At 45.9% G+C, this 20,304-nt stretch overlaps 1 protein-coding gene across 4 annotated transcripts in view; it reads right to left on the minus strand.

The window, feature by feature from the left end:
• Positions 1-20,304, minus strand: part of LOC144599266 (SPRY domain-containing SOCS box protein 1-like) — a 189,942-nt gene that overhangs the window by 100,612 nt on the left and 69,026 nt on the right. The window contains exons 2-4 of one of the 4 annotated variants that reach the window (XM_078410034.1): positions 17,643-17,801; positions 5,899-6,102; positions 4,402-5,240 (exon numbers count right to left, since the gene is read on the minus strand). In XM_078410034.1, coding sequence (XP_078266160.1) covers positions 4,402-5,095 — 694 coding nt within the window. In that variant the 5' untranslated portion in view covers positions 5,096-5,240; positions 5,899-6,102; positions 17,643-17,801. Of the gene's footprint in view, positions 1-4,401; positions 5,241-5,693; positions 5,758-5,898; positions 6,103-17,642; positions 17,802-18,216; positions 18,242-20,304 lie in introns of those variants that run through there. The other 3 variants (XM_078410035.1, XM_078410033.1, XM_078410036.1) reach the window with 3 other exon arrangements.

Consider the following 20,304-nt stretch of genomic DNA (forward strand, 5'->3'; position numbering starts at 1 on the left):
ACAATCATAAGCCACGACTTATTTGTCCTTGCAATCCATTCATGTAAATGGTAAAGATCTCAGCTCTTGTCAGCTGAGGATCAAATGGTGTCACTCGTGCCTTGGAGTCCAGGCGGTTTTGCTTTCAGCTCCTATTCCAGAGACTCAAACACAAAGTCTCTAGGCTCATACTAGAGTGCAATGATGCCTGACTGTCGTCCTGGTAGAGGCACCACTTATCGAAAGAGACACAAAACTGAAAGCTGCCACCTCTCCCTCACCCTCTCCACTCTTTTGTCCCAGCTGGACACAGATCCCAGGACACCATGTCAAAGGAAGCATAAAATGCCAGGGTAACTCAGCAGCATCTGCGGAGAGAAGGGATGGGTGACGTTTCGGGCCGAGACCCTTTTTCCGTCTAGACTAGTCTGAAGAAGGATCTCGACCTGAAACGTCACCCACTCCTCATCTCCAGAGATGCTGCCTGTCCCGCTGATTTACTCCAGCATTTTGTATCTATCTTCAGTGTAAACCAGCATCTGCAGTTCCTTCCTACACTATTTCAAAGTAGGCAGGAATTCACCATTGTGTCTTGCTAATAAATACCCATCTCCCGCAACTGACTCCATAAAGACAAAGTGCTGGAGTAACTCAGCGGGCCAGGCAGCATCTCTGAAGAACATGGATAGGTGACGTTTCGGGTCAGGACCCTCCTTCAGACTGGCAGTCAAAGGGTAGAAACAAGGAAATGCAAATGCTGGTCTGAACAGTATGAAGAAAGATCCTGACCCGAAACATGACCTATCCATGTTCTCCAGAGATGCTGCCTGACTCGCTGAATTACTCCAGCACATTGCCTCTTTTTTATTTTGCACACTAGCATATGCAGCACCTTGTTTGTACATCATAAAAACACAAATAGCTCAAACAGGCTGCAATATACATCAATCCATCAATATGTATCTTGTATCTCATGATGTATTCAGAATCAGAATCAGAATCAGAATAACCTTTATTGTCATCCAGAAAAACAAGTCTTTTGGACGAGATTTTGTCACCCACAGTCCAACAATAAGAGCAATAAAAATAAGCAATTACACACACAATCACAAACCAACACAAAACAAAAAAAAAAGAGAAACAGAGAAAATTGATGTAACTAATGAAAGGTTGATGAACTATTTTGGAAAGAACTATGGGATAAATAGTAGGAAAGATTTGGAAAGTATAAATCTGCCTTTCTCCAATTCCAGTGATTGAACTGTGGACTCCGATTATTTCTCTGTTAATTACCCATTTCAAAACCTCTGCACGATTTTGCCTCTTCACCAAAACGAGATACAGGAGAGGCAAGATGCTCATTTTGTTTCCCACCTTACCTGCCTCAGCAAATTACATCCAATTTATACATTCGCTGATCAGTACTTTTCATTCAGCTTAAATTTATTTTTCCTCATTTAGTAAAGTCTTTTCTGGATCAATTTTCATTCTTCCCGATAGCTTTTTTTAATGACTAAAAGTGCAGAAAAACCTCATGATCCTGCCAGCTGTGTCCTGTTATGAGCATAATAGATCGAGGAACATTGGAGATAAATGCTGGAAAAAACACACAGCAACTGGCAAAGAGAGTCACAAATACACAGGCAGTCAGAAAAGATGTTCCATGAATAAAAAGGATTAGAGGATTTCCAATAGGCCCCGACTATAAAATCATTAGCAACGACATGCAGGCATGTAATAAATAAGAATAAAGCAAAACACCATTTAAGAATTCCAACAGTACAAAAATGAAATAAAGACTGAACTTCATTGTACAGCAACAAAACTGGAAACAGACTGGTTAGTTGAGGTGGACTCAATTTACATGATGGGGAGGGTGGTAAGATTTGGGCAGTTAGGGTGACAAGATGTGGGAAATACTGGCATTTATTGTTAATTATGAAGGAGGTGGGACCCAAATGGGTGTAACGGAGCAAAGTTTTGGTGGGGGGGAAATCAACAGTGGAATGGAGGAACTCATCAGCAGAGTTAGATAGATGGAGCTCTAGGGGCTCGTGGAATCAAGGGATATGGGGAGAAGGCAGGCGCGGGTTATTGATTGGGGATGATCAGCCATGATCACAATGAATGGCGGTGCTGGCTCGAAGGGCCGAATGGCCTCCTCCTGCACCTATTTTCTATGTTTCTAAGTCCAGGGGCAATTGAGGCTAGGGCTCCCTTTTCTTATCCAAAAGCCTGTCTTACAGAGGCCTTCTTTGAACATGGTCCAAAAATTCACGCACATTCATCTATCTATTTAATGGAAGTGGCGTGCTGCTGGATGCTATTGCTAATGTCCAGATGCCTCCATGGGACTAGATTTGCATGTATGTCCAGAAAATAATGGACTGCATATCCCATGCAACAAACCCAACATTGGCTACAGCCTGGGATTTTAAAAAAGTTAAATCGTAACACACAAACAAGATCTTAGGTATATAATATAATTTCTATCCTAGTGAACAAAGTGTAATCAAGGGATATGGGGAGAAGGCAGGCAAAGGTTACTGATTGAGGATGATCAGCCATTATCACAATGAATGGCCAAAGCCAAAGCCTGGCTCGAAGGGCCAAATGGCCGCCTCCTGCACCTATCTTCCATATTTCTATGTAGTCATACAATAGACAATAGGTGCAGGAGGAGGCCATTCGGCCCTTTGAGCCAGCACCGCCATTCATTGTGATAATGGCTGATCATTCTCAATCAGTACCCCGTTCCTGCCTTCTCCCCATACCCCCTGACTCCGCTATCCTTAAGAGCTCTATCTAGCTCTCTACGTACATTTAAAGCAGGTTATTTTAACAAAATAACTCACTTTAATTATTTATCCCAAATTTCTGATTATTTAGATAATGTTAAACATCTTAAAAGGGTCTCAACCCGAAAGGTCAGCTTATCTTCAGAGATGCTGCCTGACTCACTGAGTTACTCCAGCTTTTTGTGTTTGTCTTTGGTTTAAACCAGCATCTGCAGCAGTTCCTCCCGACACAATATTGAACATCTTATTCAGCACTGTACAAAGTTTGAAATGGCTTAACTCTTCTAGTCTTCAAAGTCGGGATTTTTAATCTCCAACTGTACTGGATAAATTTATATTTGTCATGTTTAGAATAAGAACCAATAAACACCATCGAGGTGAAGCCATGAACAGGAAAGGGGGTCGTTAGCCAGGAAACATTCTCTCAGCTACTCCCCGCATGGAAGGAACACTGCAAGAGGAACAGAATGTACATGTCTGCAAGGCCCAGAATAGAACAACCTGTGTCAATCAGTTGAAAGATTCACACTCATGATACTCCTTCAATAGGATAAAGACAGGGCAGCACAGCGGTAGAGTTGCTGCCTTACAGTGCCAGAGATCCAGGTTTGATCCTGACTACGGATGCTGTCTGTATGGAGTTTGTATGTTCTCCCCGTAACCTGCGTGGGTTTACTCCGAGATCTCCGGATTCCTCCCACACACCAAAGACGTACAGGTTTGTAGGTTAATTCACTTGGTATAATTGTAAATTGCCTCTAGTGTGTAGCATAGAGTTAGTGCACGGGGATCACTGGTCAGCGCCATCGAGAAGACAGTATATGAATCTGAAAACTAACGTCCAGGTTCAGGAACAGCTTGTTCCCAACAACTATCAGGCTCTTGAACACTACAAACACCAATTAAACTATGAACCGTCTTGGTTGCACCAGAGACTTTGGGCTTTTGTTTTGCATTAATATTATTTTTTAAACTTTTCTTTGTTAATTGTGTTACATACAAGCACTGCGTTTACAAGCCCTGCGTTTACAAGCCCATTATGCTGATGCAGGTAGGAATTTCATCGTTCCATTTTCAGTATGGCATATTTGCCAATCAAACACTCCTTTTTGACCTTTCTTCAGACTGACGGGTTCCGATCAAAAACATCATCTGTCCATTTCCCTCCACAAAAGCTGCCCGACCTTGCTAAGTTTTCTCCAACACTTTGGGTTTTTTTTGCTCATGATTCGAGCATCTGCAACTTCTTTTCTCACCCTTCATCTACTCTGCTATAAACCTTCGCGTTCCAGTAGAGTAATCAAACATAATTTTCCCAAGTTATGTTATTTTTATTTTTTTTAAAGTATCTTCATGTCACATCCTTCATGATAGACTCCAGCATTTTGTCTACAATCCATGATCATCATGGAGATTAATCCCAATTTTCTCTATTCCCAGGACAAGCAGAGTTTAGTTTACTTGAACCCACTTGAACAAACTAGTTTAGTTTACTTGAACTCACATTTAGCATTGACAAAGATGGTAAGCAAAAAGACGGCTAACCAATTTCTTTACACATTGGAAAATACATTACATTTAGCAGAATTTGTTTAAAAGGGGGATATTTTGAAAGTTGACTTACGGTCTAGTCCATTGATGTACCTCATTGTTATCTCACAGTGCCCCCAGACTGCACTGACTATGGGATGCAGTTTTTTCCCTTTTAGTCCTCTGAAGGCCACACCTAGATATTGTCCGTCCACAATGAAACTCAGTGTTCCTTCATCCATGTCCAAAACCACTAAGAAACTATCTGGCAGAACAAAAGATTCATCTGGCTCCAAAAACACCGGGTAAAGTGATCCTGGTTGGTTTTTGCAGTTGTGGTAGAGTTTGTTACGACCCAAGTCCCAGCCCCACGATTCGTTATTGCTGCCAACTAACGAGGTGTAGCCCACAGAATGCAACGGAGCCTCCGACGTAGCCACGCCAACAACCGCATGCGTTCCTCTTTGCCTGATGGGCCAGTGGATCTGCCAGACGTGAAGGCCTCGTGTATATCCAACTTTACCTCGGATGCAGTCAGTGCTCTGGGCCACCGGGTGCCTGTGAAAGGTGACCTTGTCATCTTCCTTGACAAAGATGTTGAGTGACCGGTCTTCGTTGTTCCAGGCGTGTTTGAGCTGAACCTCCCGAGATGCCGATGGCATGTCCAGTAACATATCAAGCCGCGTTGGTTTGCAAAAGTCGGGACCTCGCAACTCCCGCTTAACGGGCCTATAGGCTGGTTCTCTTACATCCACAGACTTTATATTCCCTGAGATTTTCTGGCCCATTTCTCAGCTCAAAAACCACTGAGATGGTGATGTTGTCCTGGTGTTACCTCATGTAAGCACTTCACAGTGATCCAGCCGTGCGACGAGCCGACCAATTTCTTTCTTTCTTTCGTAGTCGAGAGAACAGGGTTTCCGTCAAGAAGACCTATCAAATTAAAGAGAAAGATTTTCATACATACGTTTTATTTCTTCATTAACATTTTGGTAGATGCTCATTTCAGGGAACGGTACGGTACAAACTGTACAACCTTCGCTAATTAACACAGCTCTTTCCAGACTGAAACCAATAACAGGACTGAGGCAGGATGCAATTTTTCCCACATTAATGTCAATTCAGACAAAACTTCCTCCGATTCATAATGTAATGCAGACGTTTGCCTAGCCCACTTTTTCAAGCCTGCTCCGCTTTCTACGGACAGTGATGAGTCACAGTACAGGGAACACTTTGTGAAAATTCCTGCCAGACATTTTAGTTTAAATTTCCATTCGTATCGTATGAAATACATTTTCCTGTGTCGAACAAAACTTGCATTGTATGCACCCAGACCTACCTACGCGGAATTACATTTTAGGGGAAATTCCACAAATTTAAACTTACATTCATAAAGTAAATAATAAATTTCGCTGCATTAGAAATTTACCATTCCCAGTGGCAAGTTAGATAACTTAAAACATCCACGCATGTTTTACTGTGTACTTCAACTTATTACGCGGTGCCATAACAGGCCAACAAATAAACACATTAAATTCAAGCTGTGTGTTCACTGGTACAATTGTCAGCACTTGACAGGTCGATTTCTTACCTGAATAAAAAAAACGGAATAATTGACTTCTAGACTTTTTTAAATTAATGCTTCTTCTCCGAGACAAGGATTATTAATTAGAGAAAGCCAGCCTGGGTTTGTTAAGGCAAATCATATCATTTCAAGAGATTTCTCACGGTAGAGGGGTTTTTCTTGTTGTATTTTTCAAGGAGCAACTATTTTATGTGCTCGGGACTGACGGCACTGTGGAATTCAAGATAACGTTGTGGAAGAGATCAGCAATGATTCAATCCAAGGCAAAAGTCGACAGACATGAAAGAGAAAGGAAAGAACGGATATGTTACAAGGGTCAGACTTTAAAAAGGAAAGTACTAAGGGAAATCTTGTGTGACGCATAATTACAAGTATGCCTCTGTTGAACTGCCAACCCCTCCCATCCTCGCAAACCATCATACCGTCTCAAACCTCTTCAAAACCCTGTGGAGCAATAGTCTGGGGCAGAACCAGCATCACTTAGATGGGTGGGAAGGAACTGAAGATCTGAAGACTGGTTCTGACCAGAAACGTCACTTCTTCCTCTTCTATTCCCGGGATGGCGGGACTGACATCTGATGAAAGAATGGATCGACTGGGCTTGTATTCACTGCAATTTAGAAGCATGAGAGGGGATCTTATAGAAACATATAAAATTCTTAAGGGATTGGACAGGCTAGATGCAGGAAAAATGTTCCCGATGATGGGGGGAGTCCAGAACCAGGGGTCACAGTTTAAGAATAAGGGGTAGACCATTTAGCACTGAGATGAGGAAAAACTTTTTCACCCAGAGGGTTATGAATCTGTGGAATTCTCTGCCACAGAAGGCAGTGGAGGCCAATTCACTGGATGTTTTCAAGAGAGTTAGATATAGCTCTTAGGGCTAATGGAATTAAGGGATATGGGGTGAAAGCAGGTACAGGGTACTGATTTAGGATGATCAGCCATGATCATATTTGAATGGTGGTGCTGGTTCAAAGGGCCGAATGGCCTACTCCTGCACCTATTTTCTACGTTTCTATGTTTCTCCAGCGATGCTGACAGACCCGCTGAGTTACTCCAGCATTTTGTGTCTATCGTCACTTAGATGAGTAAGATTGATTAAAGAAAATCAGCCTGGATTTATAACGGCAAAATTATATCATACTAACATGATAGCAATTTTTGATGAAGCATTATGGATTGTGTTCTAAAGCTGTTTGACAATGTGCTACATGATCGAAGCTGGATTAAAGTCTATAGAATAAAATTGGCTGCAAAAGCATGGATACGAAATTGGCTCTCCTCCATGTTGTATGTATTCTGTACTATGTGGGTTGAAGAATTTTTTTTAAAAGTAAGTAATATAAAAAAGAAATTGGCCAAGACAAAATGAAGGGAGTGAAAGCTTGCATTTTGGATTGGAAGATAGAAGGCAGTCAGTGGTCAGTATGGTAACCACTACTTTTCTTTAGACATTAGAGATGCAGCACGGAAACATGCCCTTCGGCCCACCAAGTCCGTACCGACCAGCAATTCCTGTACACGTTGTTATATTCTAATTTAGTTTATTGTCAAGTGCACCGAGGTGCAGTGAAAAGCTTTTATTGCCTGCTATCCAGTCAGTGTAAAGACAATACACGGTTACAACCGAGCCATGCACAGTGTACAGATACATGATAAAGGGAATAAAGAAAGGGTAGATAATTACCTAGACAGGTAACGGCAAATAGTTCCCAAATCTGTAGTTGATGCAAAACGCAAAGGCATAATAAACTATGAGGGCGGGGGGGGCATAGTAATAGACTATAAGGGGGTATGGATTGATGGAAGGAATAAGCAGAGAGACGACAGGTAACATTTAATGTTCTGGACCCCATCGCAACCTTTGTCCAAACATGAACAAAGTGATGCAGCCCAGAGCAGAGGTAAATTCTTGATTAGTACGGGTGTCAGGGGTTGTGGGGAGAAGGTAGGAGAATGGGATTGAGAGGGAAAGATAGATCAGCCACGATTGAATTGGCGGAATAGACGATGGGCCGAATGGCCTTTTTCTGCACCTATAACTTACCTACTGTGTACTTTTGTAAACATAATAGTTCTTGAACTGGATGGAGAAATGGGCCTGCTACACGTGACATCAAGATACCATGATAAAGTTGATAGGCAACAAAGGAAGATGAGGTGGTAATTGAAGGTCAATCAATCCTGTCCCACAATATCATTGCAGCAGTTTCTCGGGGCAGTATCCTAGCACTAACCATCTACAGCTTTTGTTTCATCGTGATATTTATTCACACAATGCTGGAGTAACTCAGCAGGTCAGGCAGCATCTCGGGAGAGAAGGAATGGGTGATGTTTCGGGTCGAGACCCTTCTTCAGACTGATGTCAGGGGGGCGGGACAAAGGAAGGATATAGGTGGAGACAGGAAGATAGAGGGAGATCTGGGAAGGAGGAGGGGAAGAGAGGGACAGAGGAACTATCTAAAGTTGGAGAAGTCGATGTTCATACCACTGGGCTGCAAGCTGCCCAGGTGAAATATGAGGTGCTGTTCCTCCAATTTCCGGTGGGCCTCACTATGGCACTGGAGGAGGCCCATGACAGAAAGGTCAGACTGGGAATGGGAGGGGGAGTTGAAGTGCTCGGCCACCGGGAGATCAGTTTGGTCAATGCGGACCGAGCGCAGGTGTTGAGCGTTTCATCGTAAGATCAGAAGACAGGATGTTCACTGATAATTGCACGCCATTCAATGGCATGTACCTGCGCTTAGCGAATTATGACAATCAAAGAGCACACATCAGCACAAACGCAGGTGGAAGATCACATTAGTGCCATGAGAACATCAGGAATCATCACACCCAACTGTTATCAGGCAACTGAACCATCCTCTCACCAACTAAAGTGCAATCCTGACATTCCATCTAACTAATTGGAGATCCTTGAACTATCTTTAAATCAGACTTAACTGGACTTTATCTTGCAATAAAACATTGTTCCCTTTATCCCGTCACTGCACACTGTGGACAGCTTGATTGTAATCATGTGTAGTCTTTTCGCTGATTTGGATAGCACAGAACAAAAGGCTTTTCACTGTACCTCAGCACACGCGACAATAATAAACTAAAAACTAACTAAATCTAACACATCTGGAAGCAGGGCATCTATGCATTGAGACTCTCTGCCAATGGCATTATCAGTTCTAACACTTATTATTCTGAGGGCCTCCACTCAATTGGACCAAACAAGTCACAACTGTGTAAGAACAGTTTAGACACTGGGTACCTTGCATCGAGTAACTCACCTTTTGGACATTTCAAGGCACTTTCCACATCTGGAATGCACAAGTCAAGAGTGTGATAGAATACTCTTTGCTAGCCTGAATAAGAAAAGCTCCCTCATTGATTAACCACCCTAAACATTCACCTCCTCCACTGCCAGTGTGCACAGTTGCTGGAGTTATTTGCTACTGGGTGCTACACTGATCACATCTACCACCAGGAAGGACAAGGACACCAGGTTCATGGGGTCCCCACCACTTGCAGGTTCCACTCCAAGGCCTGCAGTGTCCTGATCTGGAGATATAATTCTGATCCTTCATCATCACCGCTTCAAAGTTTTAGAACTCCCTGCTCAAAAAAACTGGGAATACAGTTGGGGGCGGCACAGTGGTGCAGCCGTAGAGCTGCTGCCTCACAGCGCCAAAGACCCAGGTTCAATCCTGACTATGGGTGCTGACTGTATGGAGTTTGTAGGTTCTCCATGGGTTTTCACCGGGTGTTCTGGTTTCATCCCACACTCCAAAGACGTACAGATTTGTAGGCTAATTGGCTTCCGTAAATTGTCCCTCGTATGTAGGATAGTGCTAGTGTTTGGGGTGATCCTTGGTCGGCGCAGACTCGGTGGGCCAATACATCTGATTCCACGCTATATCTCTAAAGCTCTGTTGCTCTCCAATACATTCCAGCTACCACACAACAGTTTAGTTTATTCGTTTTGTTTATTGTTTATTTTCATGTGTACCGAGGTACAGTGAAAGGCTTTTGTTGGGTGCCAACCAGTCAGCGGAAAGACAGTATACGATTACAATCGAGCCATCTACAATGTACAGATACATGATACTGGGAATAACGTGAATAACGTTTAGTGCAAGACAAAGCCAGTAAAGTCCAATCAAAGATAGTCCGAGTGCCTCCAAAGAGGTAGATAGTAGATCAGGACTGCTCTCGAGTTATTGGTCGTGTAAAGTTGGACAATAGACAATAGGTGCAGGAGGAGGCCATTCGGCCCTTCGAGCCAGCACCGCCATTCAATGTGATCATGGCTGATCATTCTCAATAGTACCCCGTCCCTGCCTTCTCCCCATACCCCCTGACTCCGCTATCCTTAAGAGCTCTATCTAGCTCTCTCTTGAATGCAGGAGGAGGTGCAGGTGAACCTCTGTCTCACCTGGAAAGACTGTTTGGGTCCTTGGATGGAGTTGAGGGGGGAGGTAAAGGGACAGGTGTTGCATCTCCTGCGGTTGTAGGGGAAAGTGCCCGGGGTTCAGTTTCCTACAGGTTCAAATCTTATGCATCCGCTCAGAGCCAGGAATGATCTGCAATGGCTTCTCCCCTCACTCAGTACAATGTATGACCTCTGGCTTTTCTGAAGCAATTATTCTTAGCTCGCTCCTATTTCTGATCTGCAGACCGCTGCTAAGTGACATCATTTAAAGACTGGCACCCCTCAGCTCCATTGACGAGATCAGAATCAGAGAGATACAGGTTTAAAGAGACCCTCTATTCCTCCCAACTCACACCCCAAATTCCACTGCTCACCTGGAGACCAAAGGCAATGGCCAATTAACCTACCAGCTACTTACTTTTAAGATTATAGAAAGAAACTACTGCACGCAGAGAAAATAGATGCCTTCACAGGGAAATGGTGCAAACTCCACACTGACAGCAATGGAGATCAAGATTGAAGCCAGATCATTGGAGCTATGAGGCAGCAGCACCTATACCTGTGTCATCCATTACATTTAATACTAAATGTGCTGATTATATTCTCCAACCAAAGTCATTGTCTTTGATCCTCAGCATACACTGTTGTAAGGACTGCAATAGTGGGTTGGGACTACCCCTTAGCTTATGAGGGGACCGTTCAGTAGTGTTATAACAGCAGGGAAGAATTTGTTCCTGTTTCTGGTGGTTAAGCTTTTGCATCTTCTGCCTGACAGGAGAAGGGGTCGGGAGGGGAAGAGTAATGATTGGACTATAGATTGAAGGACGGTACAATGGCGCCGTGGTAGAATTGCTGCCTTACAGCGCCTGGGTTCGATCCTGGCTACAGGTGGTGTTTGTATGGATTTTTCAGGTTCTCCCTGTGACCACGTAGGTTTTTTTCCCCAGAGTTCCAGTTCCCACCCACGTTCCAAAGACATGCAGGTTTGTAGATGAATTGGCTTCTGTAAATTGTCCCAAGGACTAGTGTACAGGTGATCACAGTGGACTCGGTGAGCCAAATGGCCCGTTTCCAAATTGTAGCGCTAAGCTAGACGGCCCTTGATTATGTTGGCTGCTTTCCCGAGGCAATGTGAAGTGTAAATGGGTCGACTGGGGAGGGTGGGGTAAGGGCAGGTGATTGGCGAGATGGTCTGGGCAACATCCACAATTCCCGGCACTCGGGCACGGACTCGGTGGGCCGAAGGGCCTGTTTCCACACTGTATCTCGAAACAAAAACTAAATTCGCTGAAACGCCAACCTCACCACATGCTCTAGGGATCGGCCAAAGGTCATTTCAGATTATCAAATGTATTGAAATTGAAAGCCCAATGCAAACCGGAGTTTAGTTCAGATCCAGAATCTTAAAAAAAAATACCGATTTGTTGTTATCAGACTTTTTGCAGCCAGTTTCAAAAATTAAAATACGTGTATTTCCAGGCCAGCAGTGGGAGAGTGGTGTCTCTGTTGGGATTTAGTGGTTGGCCCTGATGTGATCATAAGCACTTACAAAGTGCTGCAACAGTATTAGAAACCGATTAGCTGATTTTAAGCTTAGCCTCTTGTCTCCCGATGGCATTATATCAGCACGTACATGTCCGATGCATGGATGAGATCACCATTCTCCATCAGCCCAACATCCACAACGGATTCTGCCCCAGGTCCGTTAATAGAACTGGCTTAGGGAAAAAAAACTGCAGATGCTGGTTTAAATCGAAGGTCGACATAAAATGCTGGAGTAACTCAGCCGGTCAGGTAGCATTTCGGGAGAGAAGAAATGGGTGACGTTTTGGGTCAAGACCCTTCTTCAGTCTGAAGTAGGGTCTCGACCCAAAAAGTCACCCATTTCTTCTCTCCCCAGATGCTGCCTGACCCGCTGAGTTACTCCAGCATTTTGTGTCTACCTTTGAATAGAACTGGTTTGTTCCTTTCCGTACAAATCCAGAAATGTCCTTCGAGAGTCGTAGTGAAATCAGAGAAATGAACTGCAGCAAGCGTTGCACAAATTGGAGCATCGATGCATGAAGTCTAATACGAAACAAAAGTGCTGAGCTCGCAACGAATACAGAGATCAATTCATTTCCTTTCTTTCAATTATGAAAACAGGAACAGGGCATTAGAAAATTCAGCTGGAAATATAATGACAATGAGCCATTTAGACAAGAATCGAAGTAGAGGAGAGTCACGTCGTGAGGACGATCTAATTGCAGTTTTGCGCAGAATTGTAAAAGTAAAAGGCAATGTTGTTAGAGCACAAGTACCACATTAACATGACCCACACTGTCTGCTCACCGATAAAAACTAGTTACGGTAAACTTGCATCAAAGGCCTAGTCAGATGGATGTGGAGAGGATGTTTCCATTATTGGGAGAGTCTTGCAGCAGAGGGCACAGCCTCGAAATAAAAGGATATACCTTTAGAATGGAGAAGAGGAAGAATTTCTTGAGCCAGATGGTGGCGAATCTGTGGAATTCATCGAGGCAGACAGCGGTGGAGGCCAACACTGGGTATTTTTAAAGTGGAGATTGACAGGTTCTTGTTTAGCAAGGGTGTCAGAGGTTATGGGACGAAGGCAGGAGAATAGGGTTGAGGGGGAAAATAGATCGGCCATGATCGAATGGCAGCGCAGACACAATGGGCTGAATGGTCTAATTCTGCTCTTATGGTCTAAATTGAAAGCGGTTTATCTTATTTTTAAAGGAACTTTTGACTTGAGCCTTAATATATCTGAAACCATCTCCCCCCACCCCCACCCCATCCCTCAATCCCTGTACAAAGACTGCCATTGACTGCAAATGGTAACTATATTGTCCACGAAAAACACCTCAGGTTAATGGGGAAGTTCAAAATAGTCAGCCATTCTTCAGATAGTATGAAGCTCAGCTCCACCAGTTACTGCTGACATAAAATACATTTGATTTTCAGAGAAATAAAATTATATTTTTCCCTTGAAGATTTCTCTCAAGACAATGCCTGATTTATTTAGATGGGCAATTACAAATGGCCTACAATGATTTTGCACTCTATGTTTAATGTAAAATCCATATGATGAATATTGGTGACAAAACTAGAGTCTGGCAGAAAAGGACACTAAGTGCTGGAGTAGTTCAGGAGGTCAGGTAGCATCTCTGGAGAACATGGATAGATTATGTTTCAGGTCAGGGCCCTTCTTCAGTCTGAGGAATAGTCCTGACCTGAAACGTCACCTGCTGAGTTACTCCAGCTCTTTGTGTCCTTCTGTGCAAACCAGCATCTGCAGTTCCCTGTTGCGACACAGTCTGGCAGTGTGAACATTATTTATATTTTAAAAAACATGCAATATCAGAATAGAATATTCGTGGCGGCACAGTGGCGCAGCGGTAGAGTTGCTGCCTTACAGCGAATGCAGCGCCGGAGACCCGGGTTCCATCCCGACTGCGGATGCTGTCTGTACGGAGTTTTACACGTTCTCCCCGTGACCTGCGTGGGTTTTCTCCAAGATCATCGGTTTCCTCCCACACTCCAAAGATGTACAGGTTTGTAGGTTAATTGGCTTGGTAAATGTAAAAATTATCCCTAGTGGGATAGATAGATAGAGCTCTTAAGGATAGCAGAGTCAGGGGGTATGGGGAGAAGGCAGGAACGGGGTACTGATTGTGAATGATCAGCCATGATCACATTGAATGGCGGTGCTGGCACGAAGGGCCGAATGGCCTCCTCCTGCGCCTATTGTTTATTGTCTATTGGGTATAGGATAGCGTTAATGTGCGGGGATCACTGGTCGGCATGGACCTGGTGGGCCGAATGGGCCTGTTTCCGTGCTGTATCTCTAAACTAAATATCTTCCATTTCATCCAGTGTTTTTTTGGTCATAAACCATTTCCAAAATAAATTTAGGTTTGTCAGCATAAATTAGTTTATGTTGTTCATTTGATTGAAGAGATTTATTAAGGGCCTGTCCCAATTAGGCGATTTTTTTGGCGACTGTCGGCGACTGTCAAAGTCGTAGCAGATCGTCAAAATGTTCTTTTACCCGAGGACAATGACCACGACAATGCCGAGTCAGGTCGAGATTACACCGTCTTCTGAAGCATCGCAAAAATCCTCACGCTGTCAATGCTTCTCCCGCGTCCTGGTTTTCGCTGAAATCACTGACAAGTCGGTAAGTACTTGAGAGTTTTGAACTATATCATCTTGTATGGGTTACTTAAAAACCAAGCTTCACTGTAACAAGGAATAAACTGGATTTACTTCCAGTTTACTAATAGCTGTATTAAAAAAAAAATGTTTTTAAGTGGTTAAGTAGATTTTTGTGAAAAGTGTGTGGGCATTCTTTGAAAATGTAAGGGAGATGCATATCTGGTTTCTGGGTTGCATATCTGGGTTTGGAGCCCACTTTAAATGTGATGACTGATGGCCATAAACATTGTGCAATTCCCACGCTGTCAATGCTTCTCCGGCGTCCTAATTTTCGCTGTAATCACTGACAAATCGGTAAATTTAAATCGGAGCCCACTTTAAATGTAATGGCTGATGGCCATAAACATTGTGAAAATTCCCACGCTTTCCTGACCGTCAAACTGTCGCCTCCAATCTACCTGTCAAATGTCCTGACGGTAAATAAATTGGTTAAACACAAGCATTTTATGGTAATTTGAAATGGCTTTAGTTATTTTAATATTATGTGCTCCTAAATGCATCTAAGAGAACCTATCAAACCTGGGGACAGCATGGGACAGCGACCGCAATGAGCTACGATACCTGGGGACAAGCCAGCTGTCACCGAGAAATTTCACTCCGGATGATTTCTCAGCGACGCGCCGAGATCCACTACGATTTTTGGAAGATCCCTCACGATCATGCCCGCGACACCCCGGTGAACTGTCGGCGACAGCCTAGTCACCGGCAGTCGCCTTAAAATCGCCTAAAGCGGGACAGGCCCTTTAGTCACTTCTCAGTCCCCATAATTTCACTACCATTTTTGCCCCATTACAAATATATTATTCAGTTTTCTCATCTAGACCGCTACAATAATTATTTGTAATCTGAAGAAGGCTCCCAACACAAAACATTACCTGTCCCTGTTTTCCAGGGATGCTGCCTGACCCGCTGAGTTACTCCAGCACATTGTGTCTTTTTTTGTAATCCAGCACCTGCGGCTCTTTGTGTCTTCTATCCTTATACTGTATGTTTCTTTTTTTTCCTAATCAGATGTGCAGCACTTTGGTCAACGTGGGTTGTTTTTAAATGTGCTATACAAATAAAATTGACTTGACTTGACTTGACTTATTTCCTTAGTCCTGTCCTGCACAGAATTCTGAGCAGCTCATTACGATATTGCCCTCAATTTGTGAACTGAATGATAGTTGCTCTTTGATTTCTATATCCATCTCGATTACACTGAAATTGTCAGCCTGATTTTGAATCACTGACTGTCATTAATGGGACAGGAGGCCTGGAATAAAGACCAGATTTGCACCCACACAAATGAGCCAAACAATGCAGAGGTTTATAGAAATCTGGACACTCCACCACAATGCAGCAGATGTGTCCAGTGAAATCTGCAGTCATTCCAAAATGACACAGAAACAAATGTTTCCTTGAAATGAAATTACATCAAGGGACAGATTAGATAGTCACCAGCTTTTCAGGACACACTGTAACCCTAGCCTCACAAGAATACAGAGCTAATTAGATGACCAACAGTTTAATTGAAATGCCAGCTGTCCTTGTCCCAGAGAATTTGTACATTTTTAAAAAAAATTAAGACGTCAGCATGCTCATTTTCTAAATGTTCAATGGCAGAGAGCAAGAATTACCTACGTCAGAATCAGAAGAGCAGAGTTTAAATTCAATTTTGTGAAAGTTCACAGAGTCAACTGATTGCATTGTGGTTGGAAGCAGTGTGTTTTTCTTTAGACTTTAGAGATTCAGCGCGGAAACAGACCCTTCAGTCCGAGTCCGTGCCGATCGGCGATCACCCCATACACTAACACCATCCTACACACCAGCGACAAGTTACAATTTTACCAAAGCCAATTAACCGACATACCTGTACGTTTTTGGGTAGTGTGGGAGGGAATCCGAGCACCTGGAGAAAACCCAGGAGGGCAAAAACTCTGTACAGACAGCACCCATAGTCAGCATCGAGCCTGGGTCTCTGGTACTGTAAGGCAGCAACTCTACCGCTGCGCCACCGTGCCGCCTGCTGTACCTAAAGGCCAAACCGTGGCCATTAAGTTGATTCTAATCATTTGCTACAAAGTAGCCTTGGGTTCTAATTGATAGGAAAATTATCCAGGCAACCATTTTGGTCAGGAAGAGCAATGTCACGACATGCTCTTTTAAATGCCTGCAGGACTCGGATAAGTGCTGTTTAGCTTCAGGTCTCCAGCAGAATCTGCAGGGTTTTGTTTCAATCCCCCCTCATCATTCACGCTCCCCACACATGCATCCGATAGCTCCTTTGGGTCTACTCCCATCACAAATGGATTTAGTCATTGATGTGCTAATCTGGCAATTCACAAAGTAAGAACCTTTTTTGCTCAATTTCCCTTGAACTTAATCAGGCTAATTAAGTAAAGATTTCAAAGGAACTTAATATCACTGTGAAGATTTTAACAAACATTGAAGATGCAGAAAATCATCACAAATTTACAACACAGAAGGCAATCTGTTCATCAGGTCTGTGCCAATTAAAAACGAGCTTTCCTGCCTAATCACACCTTCAAATATACCTTCAAACCTTAGCTTAAAAATCTAATGAAGGTTTCTGTCCCCAACCCCCTTTCAGGCAATTAATTCACAAACTCTTACCATTCACTTCAGGTGCAATAACTTGTCCTCATATTTCCTCTAATAAGTCTACCAATATTGTCAAATCTTTTCCCCTTGGTTTTGGAAGCCACTGCAACAGTAATTCAGTCCTACCACACCGCAGTCATGCAGGCCCTTCAGCCCAGAAACAGGCCCTTCAGCCCTCCAAGTCCATGCTGACCAGCGTTCAAAAAGTTACTCCAGCTTTTTGTGTCAATCTTCGGTTTAAATCAGCATCTGCAGTTCCTTCCAATACATGAATCCTACCAAACTCATTTAAACAGAGATAAATATTGGCTTGATTCATGGCCCTTTGGCAATGCGTCCTGCAAAAGGGATTTGGACTGACAAGAAAGTGGCTTCCCCGTTTTTGGCACTCAGTAGGAAGTGTGTAAATAAAAAGTGGTTACAATTTCCAACAAGTAACTACTCAAACTGAACCACATTTCCAAATCCACACACGGGGCAAACGGTATTAACAAGAAACACTCACCATAAAACCTGCTGGGTGTTTGTGAGCAGATTTAGAAGGCCCACGACACACCTAACTCATAAACATGCTGTGGTGTTTTCAAGAAACTCTTGAAGAAATCCCATTAACTGGATACAAGAACAGATGCACTTTCCGTGAGGAATAGCGGCTGAGAGGGACCTGAAAAGGGAAAGAGAGAGAAAGATAGAAACTTAGACCAACTCAACAGGCATTGCAGTGGAAAACATGGGTCAGTGCAGGAGTTGGGTTCACCATCATATATGCACAGGTAAAAATTAAAATCTTGCATGCAAGCAGATCACACACACAAACTCAAACACAACTTAAACATCAATTCTACAAGGTACTGATAAGGAAAAAGATGGTGCAAATAAAAAAAAGGGCACAATATAAAGGACAATTAGTAAACAAGTCCACAGTAATGCATGAGGTGGACAGTGCTATTCTGTTTCTGTGATCAACAGCAAAATGAGACAGAGATGCTTCCTGGCTCTGTGTGAAGTAAGTCAGGCAGATCAGCCAAAGCAAAACTGGCAGGCTTAAACACAGCAACTACTTCTGATAAAGCGCGTACCTTCCATCACAGGGCTGCTTTAAAATACTTTGCTTTCAGGGAGGGGGAAGAGAGAGGGCAGGGGGAGCAGGAGAGGAGAGAGGGCAGGGGGAGAGAGAGGGCAGGGGGAGCTCGAGGGCGGGGAGCTCGAGGGCGGGGGGGAGAGAGGCGGGGGAAGAGAGGGCAGGGGGGGAGAGAGGGCAGGGGGGAGAGAGGGCAGGGGGGGAGAGAGGGCAGGGGGGGAGAGAGGGCAGGGGGGGAGAGGGGGCAGGGGGGGAGAGGGGGCAGGGGGAAGAGAGAGGGCAGGGGGGGAGAGAGGGCGGGGGGGAGAGGGGGCGGGGGAAGAGAGAGGCGCGGGGGAGAGAGGGCGGGGGGAGAGAGGGCGGGGGGAGAGAGAGGGCGGGGGGAGAGAGAGGGCGGGGGAGAGAGAGGGCGGGGGGAGAGAGAGGGCAGGGGGAGAGAGAGGGCGGGGGGGAGAGAGAGGGCGGGGGAGAGAGGGCGGGGGGGAGAGAGGGCGGGGGGAGAGAGGGCGGGGGGGAGAGAGGGCGGGGGGGAGAGAGAGGGGGGGGGGAGAGAGGGCGGGGGGGAGAGAGGGCAGAGGGGGAGAGAGGGCAGAGGGGGAGAGAGAGGGCAGAGGGGGAGAGAGAGGGCAGAGGAGGAGAGAGAGGGCGGGGGGGAGCGAGAGGGCGGGGGGAGAGAGAGGGCGGGGGGAGAGAGAGAGGGCGGGGGAGAGAGAGAGGGCGGGGGGAGAGAGAGGGCGGGGGGAGAGAGAGGGCGGGGGGAGAGAGAGAGGGCGGGGGGGAGAGAGAGGGCGGGGGGAGAGAGAGAGGGCGGGGGGGAGCGAGAGGGCGGGGGGAGAGAGAGGGCGGGGGGAGAGAGACGGCGGGGGAGAGAGAGGGCGGGGGAGAGAGAGGGCGGGGGGAGAGAGAGGGCGGGGGAGAGAGAGGGCGGGGGGAGAGTGAGGGCGGGGGGAGAGAGAGGGCGGGGGGAGAGAGAGGGCGGGGGGAGAGAGAGGGCGGGGGGAGAGAGAGGGCGGGGGGAGAGAGAGGGCGGGGGGGAGAGAGAGGGCGGGGGGGAGAGAGAGGGCGGGGGGAGAGAGAGGGCGGGGGAGAGAGAGAGGGCGGGGGGAGAGAGAGAGAGGGCGGGGGGAGAGAGAGAGAGGGCGGGGGGAGAGAGAGAGAGGGCGGGGGGAGAGAGAGAGAGGGCGGGGGAGAGAGAGAGGGCAGGGGGAGAGAGAGAGGGCAGGGGGAGAGAGAGAGGGCAGGGGGAGAGAGAGAGGGCGGGGGGGAGAGAGAGGGAGGGGGGGAGAGAGAGGGCGGGGGGGAGAGAGTGGGCGGGGGGGAGAGAGAGGGCAGGGCGGAGAGAGAGGGCAGGGGGGAGAGAGAGAGGGGGCAGGGGGGGAGAGAGAGGGCGGGGGGGAGAGAGAGGGCGGGGGGGGAGAGAGAGGGCGGGGGGGAGAGAGAGGGCAGGGCGGAGAGAGAGGGCAGGGGGGAGAGAGAGAGAGGGGGCAGAGGTAGAGAGAGCAGCGGCGGTGACTGAGATGGAGCGAGTGCGATGACCACAGCCTTGTAAGCTGATCTCTCCACATCGGGCTACTAATTCACCGATCAGGGGAATGGGGAACAGATGGAGACGCCCTTTGCTCCAACCACTGCACACAGGCTTGCCGTTCGGCTCGGCTCAGCCACCAGGCTCCAATTTAAACCGTCGGCGCAGCATCTTTCTTTATGTCATGTACACCCTTGGAAAAGCAATATGCTCGCAGAGGGTCTTAAAACACGCGGCGGTTCAGCGAAACGGAGACCAAATGTCGTCCTTGGAGCCGGGGAACAGTGGAGAGCCATCTGTGGCCCGTTTGCACCCCGGCAGATTGGCATAGGTATGAATTGGCACCTTGGGGCTTTGCACAAAGGCCACCTATTGTGTGGCGCTTGGAGAGGGGGGGGTCAGCCAGCGTCCGATTACACACGAGCAGCTCGCATTAGGACAGAGCATCTCAGCTGGCAGACGTCAGGGCAGATGGCAAACAATAAAAGCAAAAGCATGAAAGTCCAGGATGATTTGCAAGTGGCAATATATTATGTTCGGAAACACAAAGGAAGGAGAAGA

The sequence above is a fragment of the Rhinoraja longicauda genome, chromosome 13 (genome assembly GCF_053455715.1).
Source record: "Rhinoraja longicauda isolate Sanriku21f chromosome 13, sRhiLon1.1, whole genome shotgun sequence".
Lineage (NCBI taxonomy): Eukaryota > Metazoa > Chordata > Chondrichthyes > Rajiformes > Arhynchobatidae > Rhinoraja > Rhinoraja longicauda.